Raw genomic sequence first — 18,319 nt, 5'->3', positions numbered from 1 at the left:
CAGCATCAAAAGGTCTAAAACTCTTCCATTCAGCAGGGAGAAATAAGGATGAAAAACATTCAGCCAGCTGCAGGACAGACCATTTCCTGCCCCGAAAACTGCAAGTTTTAAGCCAGTCAAACCAGTATCCAAAATAACAGATCAAGCTGCTACTGCAACCACGTACTGCTGTTCCCAAAATAGTTCTCTGCTGATGTAAACTTCCTTTTGCACACTGTTAGGCAACTCCTGATCCCATCCAGCCTAAAAGCTACTGGTCACATCTAAGCTGTTCGGCTGTCTGCTGGGCCACTGACCAGGTTTATTTTTATTAAAAGTGAGCATCAGCAGTACCAGCTGTGAGGATTTTTCTCCCCTGTGCAAACACAGGGGTCACTGCAAAAATAGGGAGGGATCTTTTCTCCCCTGTGCAAACACAAGGGTCACTGCAAAAATAGGGAGGGATCAAGTCCAAGTATTTTACTATCTCATGGGGACAATTGGACCAAGGGCTTTCCAGCAGACACTTGTGCCCGTGTCTGCTGGGACTGGGGTGAGCAGGGGAGAGCGTTACCAATAAACCCCAGCTGAGAAAACTCCAGGATCATCCACTCCTCAGAAGGCTGCTGCAAGGCAAAGTTCTTCATCGTGCTGAGATAGTTTGGTTTGGCCACAATATCATCCTCCAGCTGCAAGAGGAAAGGACACTCAGTGCCAATGACCCATCCGGGCTCCAGTAAGAGCCCCTCTGTGCACAGCAATCACGCCATATACCGGAGAAAGCTTTGGCACAGACCTAGTTTATTTTGGAAGACGCTCCAAGCAGATTTTTCTCACCCAATCTAACAGGTAAACGAAACAAGGATTCCTGCCCTCCCTAGAGGGGAAGGTCTCCAAGTCTAAAGCATCTTAGAAACCTAGCTTTTGAACCCATCTGGTTAAAACCCGCTCCCACTCTGCCACATCACACAACCGGACACGCTCTCAGCCGGACACAATCCGCCATGAACTCGCAGGTACACCCAGCTCCCCTTGCCCCCAGCACCAAATTCACCTGCACATAATATATGCCTTTGGACTGGGCGTACATCATTAAAAAGCAGTAGTCGAGGTTCTGCTTCGTCCTCCACCTGCAAGAGACAAACACGGTGGGAGCGCTGGTCTCTCCCAGGATGCCAGGCTGGGAAGGTGACACAGCTCTTGGAGGAAGGGATGGCATACGGCCTCTTAACCGGTCAGCTAAGATTTACTGGAAAACTCAAGGACTTCTGAAATGAACATCACCTGGGTTAAAATGACCCCTCAATTGGTGATGGAAACACCGCAGCACAGGGCAAGCCCTGCAAAGCTGGCGCCAGTTCATACACCCCCCACCCATGGCCTTCCAGCTCTTGGATAAAGCGAGTTTAAGGGCTTCGTCTGGTCCTGCAGAAGAGCTTTCCCAGCTGGAGGCGGGGGGGAGATGCTGCAGTTCCTTAATTCAGGGCTTGCTTGTTTTTAAGCTCATTGATTCTTACCTGACTCTTTCCTTGGGGTCCCCAAAGGATTCCCGCAGGTGAGAGAAATCAGGATAGAAATGCGGAGATGGGGAAATTACCTCCAGGAGACCTGAGTGTATTTCCTTTGGGAATCTGAGGGAGAAAAGCAGCAGTAAACAAATACTTCCATGTCTGACACACCATTTCATAGACCAAATCGCTGGGTAAACACTGAGCTGCAGAACACACAAAAAAATACAGCCTCTAAGATAAAACCTCCCCAGCAACTAGTGCACTTCCAAGCCTCACCAAAGGACATCAGCGGGGACTGTCAGAGAGTTTTAAAGCTGCTGTCTCCCTCCCACAGTCTCTAATAGCCCCACGTTCATGTTCCCCCCCCCTCCAGCATCCCTCCTCCCTCCCTCCCTCCCTCCCATGCACACAGGTCAGCTTTAAAGACCAGCCACAAGCACCATGTACCCTCTGCAGGATTAAACGGACCCGCAGACTGGTGCACCAAAGAAAGGACTTGCTGGCATTACCGGCATGTAAAGATTTTCCAAATGCATCAGTAATTAAAAGCCATTTTGCAGAGATTATGTTATGCATTTCTGCTAAGTTACTTAAAACGCTGCTGTGCTGTAGTTAGGACAGTCAGTGCGAATTCTACCTAGTTCCCTTACACTGATAAAACCAGCACCTATTTTTCCTACATTGTGGTTCAGAACCCTTTAAAGAGTCAAACTCAAACAGAAAAAAAATGCCACCCATTTGAAAAATATGTACCTACAACAGCCTTGCAAGCAATACCCAGAGATTACTGTAACTGTGAGAGATAAGCGGGAAAACCAGTTATTTTTATACTGCCTTTTTGAGAACATTTGGTGCAAGGCTGATTTCCTTTCTTTGTGCGGAGCCCGGAGGACAGGAGATGGGGCAGAGGGAGACAAAGCAGCGAGATTGCCAAAAACTTCTCACTTATTTTTCCCTTTCTTATTCCCTCCTTGGGACCGGCAAGATTTTCGGCTAACGTTTTCAAACCTTCCCTTCCTGGGGCAGCAGTGGAACAGAAGCCTCTCACTGAGCTGACAAAACCTGCACCGAAGCAGCAATGGCTTTCTCCCTGCTGCGACAGGAGCCCAGCCTGCCCTGGCCCCACACCGCCTCAGTTCAGTTTGGAAGAAAAATAATTTCAGTGACTCAGGGAGGGGCAGGAGGCACCGGCGAGGGGGACGGCGAGAAATCAGATCATTAAGTCAATTAAAGTTTCGGGCCTTCTACGCAGAAGCAGTCTCTGCAGCAGCGCCCAGTAATTTCATCAGGATCCATCGGACAATCAGTCCATTATCTCCCGATAAGTGCGTCCTCCTGCCAGCCGGCAGAAGGAGGGGAGCTCTGCCAGCTCCTGCACAGCAAGATGGAGGGCTCTGTTTCAGCTCTTCTGCAAGTGCCTGGGAACACAAGCCTCCCCGCACGCGTCCCAGCCCCTCTCCCACCATTGGCTCGGGGACGCGGGGCGCCCGGAGGATGTGCTGCCCTTTTGCGGCTCCTTCTTATGGCGACTGTGATCCTTTGGAAACAAGCAATCACAGGAGCTGGACGCGAGTCACAGCCTCTTCTCTCACCACCTTTTTCTTTTGCCTCCGAGCTCTGATGCTGTTAATACCTGGACCAGCTCACGGTTAATAATCCGTCACCGGCTTCTGCCTAAACAGCCACAAACGAAGCTGCAAAAGCCACTAAGATGCCGGGACATAAATAGCAGCTAGCGTGAGAGACAAACGTAACTAGTGCCTAGAACAAGGGAAAAACAAACAGGCTGGAGCAGGAAGAAAAACGGATCACGGATTTTAAAGCAAAAGAAGGCAGGAGCATTTGGGTGTGCTTACCACACTGCCCAGTTGCTCTGACTCTGCAGAGCAGGTAGAGGGCCGCACTAGACACAGAAACAATTGCCAGGATCACTGGATATCTAAATAATCCATCTCCTCGCAATGCCACAGGACAGAAAGAGCAAAATGAAACGGCCTGTGTTAAATACTGCAAGCACAAAGCAGCCGAATGGAAGGTACATATGGGATGCATTTTAGAACAAGCAGAAAGTGGAAGCGGCAATAGCAAAGACAGCCCAGAGTTTAAGAACAGAAAAAACCCAAACAACAAAAAAAATACAAAAGGGAAGCAGAAAATCTTGTATTTTCTCCTTAACAAAGCCACTCCCTGGCCTTGCTAAAGGCATAGACCGTACCGCCGCAGTGATCTGGAGGTGCTTACAAGTTTCTGATATTTTCTGCCACTCCGGCTGTGTACTGCGGATCCGTCTGAAACAAAAGATAAGCAGTGTTAGATCCATCAGCCTCAGCCTCTGCCCCCCGGGGTTCAGAAATCACCGTCAATGCACCGCGGGGTACTGTCAGCACCTCCGCGCCATCTTCATGTCTCCTTTTACCCAGCTTAACCACACTCCCCGCGCTGACGGACTCCTAGGAGCCCTCCTTTATGGCTAGCATTAACCAAAGGCATCACACACACCAAAAACCACCCCAAAGGACTCAAGATGCTGCACATCTGCCCCACGTGCTCTCCTGGCACTTCTGCCCCTGCCAGCACCAAGTGTTTGCACCAAGCGTTAACTTCGGGGCTCTTTATTTTTTTTTTTTCTCTCTACACGCTGGCTTTCATCCAAGCGAATACTCTCGGCAGAAAAGGATCTCTACCCCTTTTGTGAAGGAGAGGGGTCTATTTATGAGCGTGCGTTTTTCATTTCAGGTTCATGTGAACGTTTTTCTTCCTAAACCAACAGTTTGCTCCCAGAATCAACCTGGCAACCTGGCGCAGTTGGGAGGCAAAGGCCAGCAGCGCCGCACGCCGCTCACTCTCTGCAGGCGAGAGAAGTGCAAACACAGGGACGGGCACCGGACAGAAACCATCTGCACAGCGACCAGGAAAACAAAATCCAAGAACAAAGGGCAGGAGACCCAGGAGCAAAAACTGTGCCTGTTTCCTGGTGGCGGCATTGTTTTGGGAGGTTGTAGGGATCACGGGACCGCGTGTCCCGGGCGGATCTGCAGACGCAGCACTGCAGAAGCCGGGACCGGCTGTTGCTGCGCTTGGCGCCGGGCGGAGGTGAGAAGTGAAACGCCGGGGATGTATGTCACGAGCTGAGGCCAGCGCTTCCAAGCTGGGGAGGTGACAAGGGAGGGTTTTCTCGAGAGGAAAAAGGTCCCTTTCCTAAAAAGGGCTCAGGCTCCCAGCGTTGGACTGATTCTACCCCGGTGCTGCCAAGAAAACAGCAACGGGAAAAACAAAGGCAGGAAAGATGCTCCTGGCTTTGGGAGCAAATGCAGAGCTCTGCTCCAAGCACCCGGCTGCCACTGAAATGGCAGCTTGGTGACAGCCCAGACGGCCAGCTCGTCCCAGGACTCCCCTCTGCCAGCCAAGGAGCCCCCAGCTCTCCCAGGCAGCCCGGCCACCGTGGATGACACCCGTGGTTGTTAGCGGTAGCACTCGGAAATGAGAAATCCCCATCCCCAAAAGGCCATTCAGTTGCTCCTGAGCTGTCCTGAGTCTCCAAATGACCCAGTGTCCGCTCCAGGTTCATAGGACCTCTTCACTATTTACTCTCTATCCCGTGTCTGAAGGGTCCGAACGAGCAATGCCAAGTGCAGGTACGTTGGGAAACACTTTGGGAAGAGGCCGTGCAGGCACAGCGGTGGTTGGCACTCGCGTGGGAGAAGGATGTTGTGCAGCTACAAAGACAAGCTTGGCAAGAGAGGACAGTGACGGCGGTGGTGATCTACAACTACCATTGCTGTTACTGGGCTACAGCACGTGTGCTCCTGCACTTGACGGTATCACAATTAATTTCTCTGTTGTTCACGTCCGTCATCACAGGTACGCATGGAAAGTCAGGTGCTGTTATCACAGCGCGCGCCCTATTTTCAAAGTCAACTTAAAAAAAAATAAATTACTGCAGTCCTAAACAGAAGATATTTTTGATAAAGTTACTTAAAACCTCTCATGCTTTAACTCACTCCCTGAGAAAACAGCCACCAAACCTGTCCTGGCTCAAAGGGAAACAACAGCCAGGACCGAACCTTGTCCCGGGCACTTTGGGCTGCACCCATCTGTGCACACCTTCTCCTTGTACGAAATACCAGCCAGAGACCCAGAAGCCAAATGCTACTCAAAATGTCAAGTTATGGGTAAACAGGCAGCAAACCCAGACATTCATCTTTGTTCTGCTCCCAGTAACATGCCACTGAGGTTTATCTTTCTCAACGGATTTCTGGAAATTAAGACAAATGCACTTCAAGCTCAAGAAAATAATCCTGAGGGGAAAGCCATGGAGAAAAATAACCATCTAAACCCATAGATAAAAGCAGCTCTTGCAGATTAATGTATCAAGGCTTTTTAGCCCCTGGATTCAGCAACTGATTCTGGGCTCCAGGCACCAGTATGAAGAGGCATCATGTTAGTCTCAGCCCCAAATCAGCAGGCTCTTGGGTGTGGAGAGGGGATTAGAGCCGTCTTTGCAGGTATGCGGAGAAATGAAGCTGCTTCAGGAGCAGGTCTGAGAGCTCTCCCAGATGTGGCCATGGGACTGCTCTGGCACATTTTGGGAACAACCACTCAAGCACCCTGCAAGAGCCACAAAGATTATCGCACGTGCTGCGCTGGCAGCTACTAATGTTTGCCTGCTCGCACCCTGACCCTCTCTGGCCCAATCGATGTTTCATTTTGGGCAGGATGCACCTAATGATCCTGCTCGGATGGCAGCCCAAGGCTGGGCTTATCCGTCCCGGCAAGCAGCAGAGCTGGTCTCCAGGTGGGCAGCCGTCCTGTTCGGCACTGTTTGGCAGACAGCGGGGCCAGGGAAACGGGATAAACAGGAAAAGCTCTGTCTTACCTCGGCGATGAGGACAACGATGACGGAGTCCTCCTTCTCCTGCTGAGTTAGCTCTGAGATGAGGGAGTTGAGGGTGTCGGTGAGGTAGGAATGCACCTCCCGCTTCACGCTGGGGATTCCCATCACAACGGACACTGCCCAGGGCCAAGGAGAGATTTTAGAGAGGGGGGTGTGCTGGGACAAGACACTTCACTCTGCTCCCATGATCGTCTCATGGTTCACCTGCTCGGTGCCACGCTCCGTGATTAAAAACCAGCAGTGATCAGCAGGTTGGTGGGTTCCTGGGCTACCTAGGGCTCCCATACTCTTGTCCCCCAGCCCAGTACCGACCAGCGGCACCCCAGTGCGCCAGGCTGGCAGGGTACCCATGGCAGCCAGATAGACTCTTTCCTTTCTCCCCAAAAGACCGATGCCTAAGGAAACACCCAAACCCCCTCCTTCCCCTAGGGGCCTTTTCAGCCTGTCAACATCAACTTAAGACCACCTTTGTTCTCCAAACCCCTCCCATGGGCAGAAGCACCTCTGTTTAGGAGGGAGAAGTCAGGTCTCTGGTTTTGGGTTGGGCTTTTGGAGGAGGGGGGGAATCATCTAGTACCCAAAGTACTACACCAGATAGGATTTGTCTCCTAAGACTGGTTTAAGTCTCCATGAAGCACCCTGCAAACTGTGCTTTCATCTGACCACCTTCCAGGCAAAGTTTAGAGCACTCTGGAGATGGAAAGCAGCAAAAAACGTCTGGCAGAAGCATCAAGAACATTTTAGTGCCAATGAAGAGCACAGACAGCACTCCCCCATAGACTCGCAGACGTGACATGGCTTACCCACCCCACGTGCCACGAGACCAAGAAGCTTGCATGATGCATGCAGCCGTTCCTCCAGTCCTGCTCGTCTCCGTACCACAGCCAGGCCCGGAGGAAAGGGGAGGGACAGGCACCAAGGTGAGGAAGAGCACCAGAAGCAGCACTAATTCCCATTTACCTCCAGTGCGCCCCTGTCCCACATGCACGGCTGGCTGCAGACTGTTCTCCTTTGACAGCAAATGTGGCAAATGATGGAAGATGGTGGGAAGGTGCAGCACATTCTTGTTGGTGATATTCCACAGTTTTAACTTGGTTTCGTCTTAAAAAGGAAAAGGGAATCAATTGCAAGGCATGGCAGGTAGGAAGAGACTGCAAGGCGAAAAGCCTTTGTAGAGCAGCCCGGCCACCTGAGACTACTGCTGGGTTATAAAAAATCAGGCCAACCTTTAACATGCTACCACAAACCCAATTAAAGTTCAGCAGGAGCCATGAGGGCCTTAAAGAAGTCCCAAAATATTTGGGAAGGAGTGGGAAGAATGAAGATCAAATGAAGGTCAAATCGGATCTTTCTGCAGAGATCCAATTTTCTTCAACAGAGCAACTTAAAAAAAAACACCAACAAAACAAATAAATTGGCAAGAGGTGCTCAGCCAGCCTAACTCCTTCCTCCCCCCTCTCTTTGGATACCCATTTTCCATATGGATTCAATACAGCCATAGGAAATGGCGTGTATGACTTGCAAGAAAAAAAACCCCGACTTGTAAGCAAGCAAATTGGCAAATATCCTCGGCAGAGGCAAATCTCAGTGTTTAATGATGCGTATGCACCTGTAATTAAACAGGAGTTTAAGAGTTCCCAAGTCCCTCTGAACTCCACACTTTTCTCGCGCCGGGGGAGAGAAGAGCACGTCCTGTCCGCAGCCCAGCACACACGCACACGCACGCACACCTCTCTACCTCCTCATTAGCAACAGCTTCAAAACAGCCCGAGATCCTCAACTTCTCTGTTTATTCACCAGATAAGCTGCTCCAGGTCCGGTTTATATCCCGCAGGGCCTGCTTCTCCGAGATCGCTCTCTTGATCTCCTCCAGGACCAGGTTGAGCTCCTTTGAGCGCTTCAGGCTCTCCTGCTCGGCTGCGTGCAGTCGGTCCCGGAGGGCGAGGAACTCCCGCTGGTAGATGTCCACAACGTCACCTGCGGATGGAAAAGAGAGAGAAGCTTCCTCCTCTGTGCTCTGAAGGGTTTCAAGTCACAAAAGCAACGCCCATCACTCATACGCCGCCAGTCCTTAAAAGATGGATTCAGGGAGCTGTGGTTCAGCACGCACCCATCCGTGAGAGGGCTGGAGAGAGGGCAGATTAAGTTGCAGAACTGCCATTAAAAAGCTGCTCCCGTTTTCCTCTTTAGCTTGGGTTTCCGGGTCATACAGAAATACGACCCGGTTCTCTGTGACCAAAGCACGCAGATGATACGTTGCATGGTAGTTCTTCTTCACTATACACTCGGAAAAGGGGAGTCAGCTGCAGGCATTAATTTTACGAGCAATATTCTGCCTCTCGCTCTAGATCCAGAAGTTTGGGTGTGTGAGATGGCGACCGCTGGAGTGAGCAGCGGGGAACCGAAGTCAAGTGAAAAAGAACTGAAAGCACTGGTGGGGGTGGCCTGTCAAAGGAATATCAGTATTTTTAATCACCTTGCTCCTCGCTTTGGTTTCCTTATGGCACACAAAGGAAAGAGTTTTAAGAGCACGCATCGAAGGGCGTTCAGGTGGGTAATTTGGGAGAATCCCTGGACAGCATCTCGAAGGCTTTCTCCAGATGGCATGGGGCATCTCCTGGATGACCCCGAGTGATGGAAAGCGAGATGCTGGCAAGGGGGATGCTGCTCTGCAATCAGACGAGGGCAGGCACAGGCAGCTTCGGAAGAGAGTCCCAAATTCTAACGGACAAAGGGATTTTGGGAATCTAACCTTCCCGAAACAGGGCAGGATAAAGAATATCACGTGGCAATAGCTGTCTGGATGCTTACATAAATCCAAGTGTTTGGATATGAAGCTTACGGATGCACTATAAATGTAATATATAAAATATAAAAAATATTTGATAAGGTAATAAAGCTTTTTATTTTGAAACAACATCATATCACTAAGCCATTTTTAAGAAATAAAACTACCAAGAGCCTTCAGCTGGAACTAACTACACAATAGCTGGGAGTGGAATCAGTTAGCCATTAATGAACTTTCCCGGAATGTTTTTTACCCCACTATTTTATGCCCGCTTTCATCTGTGGTCACTCACGTGTTTTCAGTAACTGACAGGACTACACCCAAACCAGATTTATCCACTGATTAGTGGACCCTTAGCCCAAACGCCACCAGGAGAGCTGGTGACCAAAAATACTGCACCGGAACTTCCCAACACAGGGCTAAATATAAATCAGAGCCATTGAAAAAAGATACACCGACTGCATCGACAACTTCTATTTTGGGGTCTATAAAGAAAAAGGAATTCTGAAGATCAGACATGCCCTGCTCCAAAGCACAGAGTTTCCAAGACAACAGCGCTTCCCAATCCAGGTCCTGGTAATGCTTTTGCCTGGGAAAAGTTTCCCCCATGGGGTCTCTTTCCCCCAGAAAAAAACCTTCTTAAAGACTCAGTGCTTCAACACAAGGGACCCCCCACAAGGCAGCCTGGCTCCTATTAACCTTTCAGCATTATTTTCAAAGCCACGGGCACACGGGGAGGGAGCAGAGGAAGTTACACCCATTTGATTACTCCGTCCATCTGACAACACGTTACTCAGAGAAAGTCGAGGGACAGACATAAACAAGACCGGTCCTTCCTTTTTCCTGTGCGGTGCCGCTCGCTTTCCGCTCCCCTCGAGAAAACATTTAAAAATTTCCAGAAAAACAGGTTAACACCCAGCTTTGGGAGCAGCCGCGGGAATTCACAGGAGGATGTCAGGCTTTAAATTGACTCCATGACGAGCTAGAACCTTTACCTCCTGGCACCTCTCAGACATAAGAATATACCTTTCGGCTTCCCAGCACCCTAGATTATAGGTTTTCCTACTCGTATCTTTTACCGGCTGCATCTGCGAACACCAGGCAAGGAACAAGTCTCACTTTCTGTTTTTGCATGACACGATGGCAACTGTGCTTGTGCAGGGCTGGAAGCGTTTGGCTCTCGACGTACCGGGGGTTACTATCCCGTGGACGCTATCAAAGCCACATCACAGCTAAAGGCTGCCATTAGATCTTGTTCTGCAATACCTGGAGCCGAGTAAAGGCAAAGCTTTGCTCTTAATGGCTTTTTCCAGAGCACTGCACTTCGTTTGTGTCAGATTTAGAAGGGAAATGTCACTGATTATTCAGTCACTAATGACCTGCCCGCCGAAGCCAAGAGCTGCACTTTTCATTAGACTGCAATGGTGATGTGCAGTCAACCATTTGCTGCTTTTCTGGCTAATGGTTGGAAGTGAAATTGTATTTGTTTCCAGTGCTCTTGTCCTATGATGTCTTCGTAGGCTTTCCATTCTTTAATTAAAATTTCATGACATTTAAAAGCCGATCGATCGCGACCGGTTCCGGTGACAGCTTGAACAGTCCGAGACAAAGCCCAAGATGGGCGTACAGTTTCCCATGAATTTCCAGTAACGCCATTTTGCACTTGCTGGTCTGCAATGACAGGGGGACACAGATCTGCCGCCCTCGCAGAAACCCTCAGCGGCTCAGCCAGGGAGGGCACTGAGAAGCCACAAAGGGCAGCAAGGGACAAGGGGGGTGGGAATTGGCTCCCATCTCTACAAGCAAGCTTGGACACAGAAGTGATTTGCTGCTAATTAGGCTGAACAAATTTTTCAGCTAGTGTCAGTTCAGTACAGACCCTTTACCTACCTTTCAAAGCAGCAGCACTCCCTGTCTACATATTTATTGTCTTCCAGCACAAGACAGCAGAGCTCCTAAAATACCCTCAGACTTAAGCACTTCAGGACAAAAACTCCTAGCTACATTAAAAAAAAGACTCAGCTTACTTTTTCTTGAGAGATAACACACTGCTTCAGGCTTAAAATATACTGATTTAATAAAGAAATAAAGTCGGCAGTAGGTGACGGTCTGCAGGACAGACCGGGGAGACCAAAAACCCTCTCGAAGGGGGACGTGCAGTACTTGCAGCAGACGCCGTGAATGCCCAGTGCCCTGCAAATAGCACGTTTCACACCTCGCCATGCCTAATATTTGCACTCCGCAGTCTTTCGCAAGCCGCCTTTAGAAACAGGCTGGCTGCGAGGCGTCGGGCGCGCATGGAGCAGCTTCGTACAAGCCAGCTCTCTGCAGGCCAGAGAAGGCAGCGCCGGGCGCAGCTGAGCGCCGGCCGCCATCTGTCCATCCATCCCGCGGCAGATCTGGGGGTGTATCCCTGGAGGGGGGAGCAGCCTGCGGCGGAGGGACGGCGGCCGTAGGAAGCGTCCGGATGAGCATCGCTGGCCCACCGATGGCTCCCCGCTCTGCTCCCTTCCCTCGCCCCGGCTGCGCCCAGCCGCAGCTGCCAGGTTTGGGGTTTTTTTTTTTAGCTGGGGGGCTCCAGCTGAGATCCCTGCGCTGGGTTTGCTGGGCAGCAAGGCCAAGCACTGGTGGAGTTGCAGGCAGGGAGGGCTTGAACAGGGTCCTCTCCCAGCAGCCGGGATGCAGTGGTCCACGGCCGACGGGCACACACTCCCCAGGAGCCTTACGGGGGCTCTGCAGTGCCCATCTCCTGCGGCCTTACCAAAGCTTTCCATCCATCCGAGACAGCATCCGTATAATAAAAAGTATTTCTCCATGATGGAGAATTCTGTGGCTTTGTTCTTAAATTTAAGTGACTATTAAGTGCAAACCACGTTTGCCAGCAGAGGTGAGGGCTGGGACGTCTGCGTCCAGTCTGCTTGTCCGTCTTCAGTTTTTGAGTGAAAGCAAAATACCCAATCTGATCCTAAACCAGCAAACAGGCACAAAACCAGTGCCGATAAAAACCCCACTTTGAAATCTGACATGGTCATCCATATATATATCTACGCATATACGTATACATATGCATATATATAGACATGTATATACATGTATATATTTATATGTGTGTGTATCTCTATATACACTCAGGAATGTTATAATTCTGCATCCTGCGTTAGTCTTTCAAATCGCACTCCAAGCGCCCAGCAAGCCCGCGCTGCATTTTAAACATGTCCGTATTTCAGGACCAATTACTTTTGGTTTTGTTCTCCCCCGATAACCTCTCCCAGCAGAGCCGACCCATGGCCAAAGCCAAAGATTTCCCTCCAATTCAGTCTTTTCAAAAGCAAATGCAAAGTCTTTGCTAGCTGGATTTGCCTCTCATTAGGAAGTCTTTCAAAAGATTTGTTTAAAAACTAAAAACAACCCCCAAACCTCTAGACCGTTTATCTTTATAAAATCTTGGCTTTCAGAGCACAACTGAACCTTTTTTTGCTGCAAGAGTTCCCAGGGCCAAAATAGCCAAAATAAATTGTAGCCAGGCCCCAGTTCACAACGCAAATGGAGCTGAAGTAGAAAACTGTCTACAGAAAATGACTATTCTCCTTCATTTTATTTAAAGCACCCCTTTAATTAATAACTGTTCCCTTTCTAGGACTTGCAAGGGTCTGGGGGGACTCCAGAGCACACAAACCACCCCCTCCCCGTGCTACAGCATCTATGTTATCCGAAAAAGCACCCGGAGAAACGCAGGGAACCAAGCTAGGGAGCCATCTCCCCCCAGCTCGCCACCGTCCCCGTCCCAGCCAGGCGCCCGCGCTGCCCACCCCTGGCTTCCTCCCCTGCCATTTACAGGAGCTCTTGGAGTTATGATGATGATGATTAGGGATTTTTTATTTATTTTTTTTTTTAACGTTTTGATGTTTAATGATTTATATAATGCTGGCACCGCTCCGCACATTACACTCGAGATTTCCCTGATTGAATCGCAACATTCATTAGGTATTTTGCTAACAGAATTTCACCAGACCGTTAAAATGGATATAAGGAGTTACTGCACCGTATCGGTGAATTAAATTCAGCTCCTGAGATGCGAAAAAGGATAGTCCTGCTTTACATGGAAATCTGATGGCTAGTGGAGCACACAGATGTTAGACGCTAGTGGAGCACACAGATGTTAGACGCTTTGCACGCAGGTACACAGGGACTGGCAGTAGCTCCACAATAAACATATCATTAAAAGCAAAATACTGCCCTTTGCTCATTTGTTTGTAAAAGGAAGAAACCAGCTTTAGAGACTCACCATAAGCAAAACCCCAAAGCATCCCTCAGAAAGCCATGGGGAAGCGACGCCGCTGGGATACGTGGAGCTACAGGTAAGCTGTGACAGCAAAAATATTCTCTTAAGTAGCAGAAAGAAAGAGAGAGGATAGTTCAGCATCCAAAATAACCCCCCAAAAGTCACTGGCTTTGCCAGGCAGGACGAAGATTGAGCAGGTTTTTTCCTACAAATCTAAAGAAACACTAACCGTGCACCTGTAAGATGAGGAAGATGAGAAATAGATCATCTCCTCTTCCATGAACCAGAGGACCATTATTTCCCATCTTAGACTCGTCTTTTAAAATCATAAATATTTTGGCAGCTTAGGATAGATGCAGCCACCGGGAATGTGGTCTGCGTTAAGGAACTGAGCACCAAAACGCACCGAGCAACAAATCAAACATAGTTAAGGCCAGATTTCAGGGAACGGACGTTATCTGGCAGGGTGGACCTCCCAGAAGGCTCCAGAAGTTCCAGCTACCCTGGCTGGGGGCGATTCATCCCCACAGAAAGAAAGAGCATTTCAGCAGTGCCATCACCACACAGCAAACACCGATGCTTCATTCAGTAAACATTATGCGACATTTACAGCTCCACCGTGTCCTGAATCACCCGGATACTGAGTCAAAACAGACATTTTCTAGCTGCTGCTTATAAAAATATACCCCAAGTTTCTATATTCTAAGTTTTTTTAAACTATTTTTTTTAAAGAAAAAAGGTTTTTAAAGCAAAAAAAAAACATTTCAAACAAAACTTTTTCAAGTTTTTATATTATATTAATTTATAATTTGTGGTTACCAGCAAGACAGAAAGTAACAGGGAAAGCAGAGTCTTTAGTACCACTAGAAAGCGCATTACTATTGGGAAAACAGCAGTAGACAGGGAGAGCGTAGGCAGGACCGGGGAAGGAAGGAGGCGGCATGTGGGTTTCCCAGCTCAAAGCAAAGGGTCTGTGTGAGGTGGTGCTGGTGCTGAGGGTCAAGCCGCAGAGTCACCGTCATCACAGAATGGTTTAGGTTGGAAGGGACCTTAAAGATCATCTCGTTCCAACCCCCTTGCCATTGACGCCTTCCATTAGACCAGGGTGCTCAAAGCCCCGTCCAGCCTGGCCTTGAACACCTCCAGGGATGGGGTATAATGGGCATGGGCGGTCAAAGCAGCCGTCAAAAATAGCAGCTATGGTTTTGTTCCTTGTGTTCATCCTCTGCCCTTTATTTACACTTTCTTTCAGTTCAGTCACTGCCTACAGCATGTGCCATCCTGAATCGGGGCCGAATAATGTATTTCAAAGCCACCACCACCCCAAAACACATAGAATCACAGAATCGTCTAGGTTGGAAAAGACCTTTAAGATCATCGAGTCCAACCATCAGCCTATCACTGCCAAACCCACCACTAAACCATGTCCCTCAGCACCCCATCTTTTAAATACCTCCAGGGATGGCGATTCCAACGCTTCCTTGGGCAGCCTGCTCCAGTGTTTGATAACCCTTTCTGTCAAGAAATTTTTCCCAATGCCCAATCTAAACCTCCCAGTGCCATCGCTATGTCCCAACTTAAGAGCCTGTGCTCAAGCACCATCCTGAGCTCAGGCAGCGCCGTTCTGCGGCATCAGGGTCTCTGGCACATTACAAAAACTGGTACCCAACCTCCCCACCCAGGAAAAGGCACTGGCTGCCCGGGTGAGTGATGGCAGCAGGAGTGACCCTTCGCAGCCAGCAAAGCTGGGAGTCAGGAGGCTCCTGTGCCGCCCCCGGGATCGGCTGCTGGGTTTGAGCATCCCACTGCACCACCGTCATGCTGAGCCAACACATCAGCCGGCGCAAGAAGCTTATTAAAAGTCAGCCTGTCTGAAAAAAAAATGATCCTCAAATAAAGAATGTGCTTCCACCGGCTGCAATCTGGTGTGTGTGTGTGTTTGTTTTGTTTTAATATAGACATTTAATAAGAGCCTGTGGTATATTTAACAGCATTTCAACCTTCAGCATCTCCGTGTAATGAGATAGAAATGCAATGCATCTCTCCACTGACAGTCTCTACCCAGGGAACGCAGGCACCCTTAAGTCACCTTAAGTTCTTTTTGCAGCAGTAGGGTTTGATCATATTCCTGTTGCACGTCTCCTCGCTGGAGTTTAATGTTGTCTCAGCACATACGTCCTCAGAAACAGAGAGGAAAATACATATCCCCTGTGCCTTATTATTCCAAAGTAGGAGCAACTGTTTGCATTTGAGAACCAGTTCAGACAACATTCACACAGATCCTTCCAAAAAATAAGGAGTTTTTTTGCTTTTAAAGTCCCAAGTAGTAAGTTTTCAGGACTGGGCTGGGTAGATTTCCCATTGCGGGGATGGCGAACCACAACACGGATGGTGAGCACTACAATTCCCCTTCCAAGGAAGAGAGCAAGCCGCAGGGGTGCCTGTGCCCAGACCCGAAAAGTTCCCCAGGGAGTTGCAGGAGGGACGCGGGCTCCAAAGCGAAGATGTAGAAACTCAGAAATTAGGAAAGCAAACAGTGATGCCCATCACCTCTGCCTAAAATGTCTGGGATCAGGGCAGAGGAGGCAGTAGAAGCCGTCAGACGGCTCCCGGGCACCTGCAGAGCAGGTTTGGGACTCTTTCTGCAGCCCAGCTCCCTGGGTGAATCACACAGAACCACACAAAGACCTCCCAGATCACTGCCAATCCCCTGGGTTTTACCCTGCCACAAACAAAAGCGCTGGCGGGCGGCGAGGAAATCCCCCGAGGTGTAAAACCACCATCAGCTTCTGCAAAAGGAACTCGTCCTCCTGATTTTTTCCTGGGTTTTTATCAATCCGTTCAGGGGATTTAAGGAGACGGACGATTCAGATGGCGATTTCTTTTGCTGCAAAACAGCTAAGGAGGAGAAGGGAAGAGGGCAAATAACTGCCATTGATCTAAAGAGAAAGAAGACGAAATTAAATAGCGAATTTTCATCATAGCAAAAGGTTAACTATCCAGAGGAAGCCATACGGTTTGGTATTAAACCTGCTGTCTAATAGATTTAGCGAGGATCCGGAGAAGATGAATTTGTGAAGTGGCCAAATATGGAGATGACACGGAGATAAGTTCGTCAAAGCCAGAAAAGAAGTAAATGACCAGGAGAAAAGGCAGCAGAATGGCAAACTAACGCCAAAGCTGGCAGATGCAAATTTATTGGGGGGGGGGAATCAAGATATTTTTCACCTGGTTCTTAATGAACAACATTAACTAGGAAGGAAACCAGAGCATCAGAGCGTCTTGATGCTGCTCTGCAGGCAGCAGCAATCCAGGGAAAAAAGAAAAAAGAGGGATGGAGAGGGAGGCAAACAAGATGTTAGTCTGCTTAGGGAACGGGATGGGGAATAATAGTATGAAGATTATAACATTATTAAAATGATGCTGCCTAATCCCAGAATAGTTTTCACCTCATCTGAAAAAGAGTATTACTACAGACTTAAAAGGGGCTTTAGAAGAGGGTGATGAAAATGATCAAAGGACTGAAAAAAAACCCTGCTCTGTGAGGAAAGAAAAAAAATATATGAGATTATTCATTTTAGGATGGTCATGATAATAGGGCTCATGATGAAAAGCATATAAAATAGAGTGATATAATGAAAATATATCACAGACTTCCATTCTCCTTGTCTCAAAATATAGGAGTGAGTAACCATTCAATTCAAATACTAATTTGAAACTGACAAAAGGAAATGTCTTGCACAAAAAAAGAGTATATTATTTCTCTGAATTCACTGCCACGGAAAAACACCGAGATGACGAATTTAAACGATGCAGAAGAGCTGGAAGGTGCTGCGAGCACAGAGGCACCGTGAGATGATGGGGTAAATCACCACCCCGCCGGTGGTCCCCCGCCTCCTGCGGGCTGGCAGTCCCTTTTCCCCCCATTTTGTGGGAGAAAGACCCCAAATTTTTGTGCCTCTCCTCACAACTCAATTAGGAACGCTGCAGCTTTCTTCTTCAAAGCGAAGCTAATTCATTAGCAATCTAATTATTTACCTGCGTAGCACAAATACAGCTTTCGAAGCATTTTTCTCTCAAATGGAAGGCGAAGGCTTTGTTCTTGGTGGGTTTTTTAATACTCTTTATTTGACTGGGGAATAAAAACATGCTGAAAGTGAACAAAATAAAGCATTACAGAAATCATGGGTCATTAAACCGAGAAATAATTGCAGCTTTACAAGGTTTTTAAGGGAGGGCATCACCCAGGCAAACCTGGGTGAGGGGTGGAAAGAAAGGGGAAAAAAGAGGAATGGGAAAGGCTGGGAATTTATAGATGTGGTCAGTCCCAGCCGAGCAAACCTGCACGTGGTTTAAGAGGAGATGTGTTTGCCTGATGCACCGTCCTTCCATGGCATGGGCAGGGAAAATGCTCTTGGATGCACTTAAGGGCAGGAACAGACTCCCAGGGGAAAGCGTGCTGCTCTCTGGTATTGGAAATGCCCTTGTAGGAACCCATGGCAGCCTCATCCAGGTATCGCTGAGGTCCCAGCACGCAAGTCTTGGCACTGGCCATGCCACAGGTTGTTTTACTTGTCACCTGTGGCCACCAGCTTCACGCTGGATTGCAAACCATCACACGCAAGAAAATCCCAAGTGGGATTTTTGCTTGGCTCTCACCACCTGCCAACCTCCAGACTGGATTTCTCTCCCTATCGCCTTGTTCTCGCAACGAGCACCAAAGCTAGGGAGTAAAATCCCATGAACCGAAACAACCCGGAAGAAACTGCTGATGCCTGGAGCGTGCAGGACCGCGTTCCTCTGGGCGCTGGTAAAGCCCAGGAAAGGAGCAGAAAATCCTGAAGCAGAGCTAATGCCTCACAGTC

At 48.9% G+C, this 18,319-nt stretch overlaps 1 protein-coding gene across 2 annotated transcripts in view; it reads right to left on the bottom strand.

Moving 5' to 3' along the window:
- The window catches only part of MGAT4B (alpha-1,3-mannosyl-glycoprotein 4-beta-N-acetylglucosaminyltransferase B), a 52,755-nt gene that overhangs the window by 7,780 nt on the left and 26,656 nt on the right, over positions 1–18,319 (bottom strand). For both annotated transcript variants that reach the window (XM_054216924.1, XM_054216925.1), the window contains exons 2-8: positions 8,182–8,361; positions 7,345–7,485; positions 6,367–6,500; positions 3,732–3,778; positions 1,497–1,610; positions 1,034–1,109; positions 554–668 (exon numbers count right to left, since the gene is read on the bottom strand). In XM_054216924.1, the coding sequence (XP_054072899.1) occupies positions 554–668; positions 1,034–1,109; positions 1,497–1,610; positions 3,732–3,778; positions 6,367–6,500; positions 7,345–7,485; positions 8,182–8,361 (807 nt within the window). The remainder of the gene's footprint in view (positions 1–553; positions 669–1,033; positions 1,110–1,496; positions 1,611–3,731; positions 3,779–6,366; positions 6,501–7,344; positions 7,486–8,181; positions 8,362–18,319) is intronic.

This window comes from Rissa tridactyla, chromosome 11 (assembly GCF_028500815.1).
Source record: "Rissa tridactyla isolate bRisTri1 chromosome 11, bRisTri1.patW.cur.20221130, whole genome shotgun sequence".
Classification (NCBI taxonomy): domain Eukaryota; kingdom Metazoa; phylum Chordata; class Aves; order Charadriiformes; family Laridae; genus Rissa; species Rissa tridactyla.
This window is presented reverse-complemented; position numbering and strand designations above follow the sequence as displayed.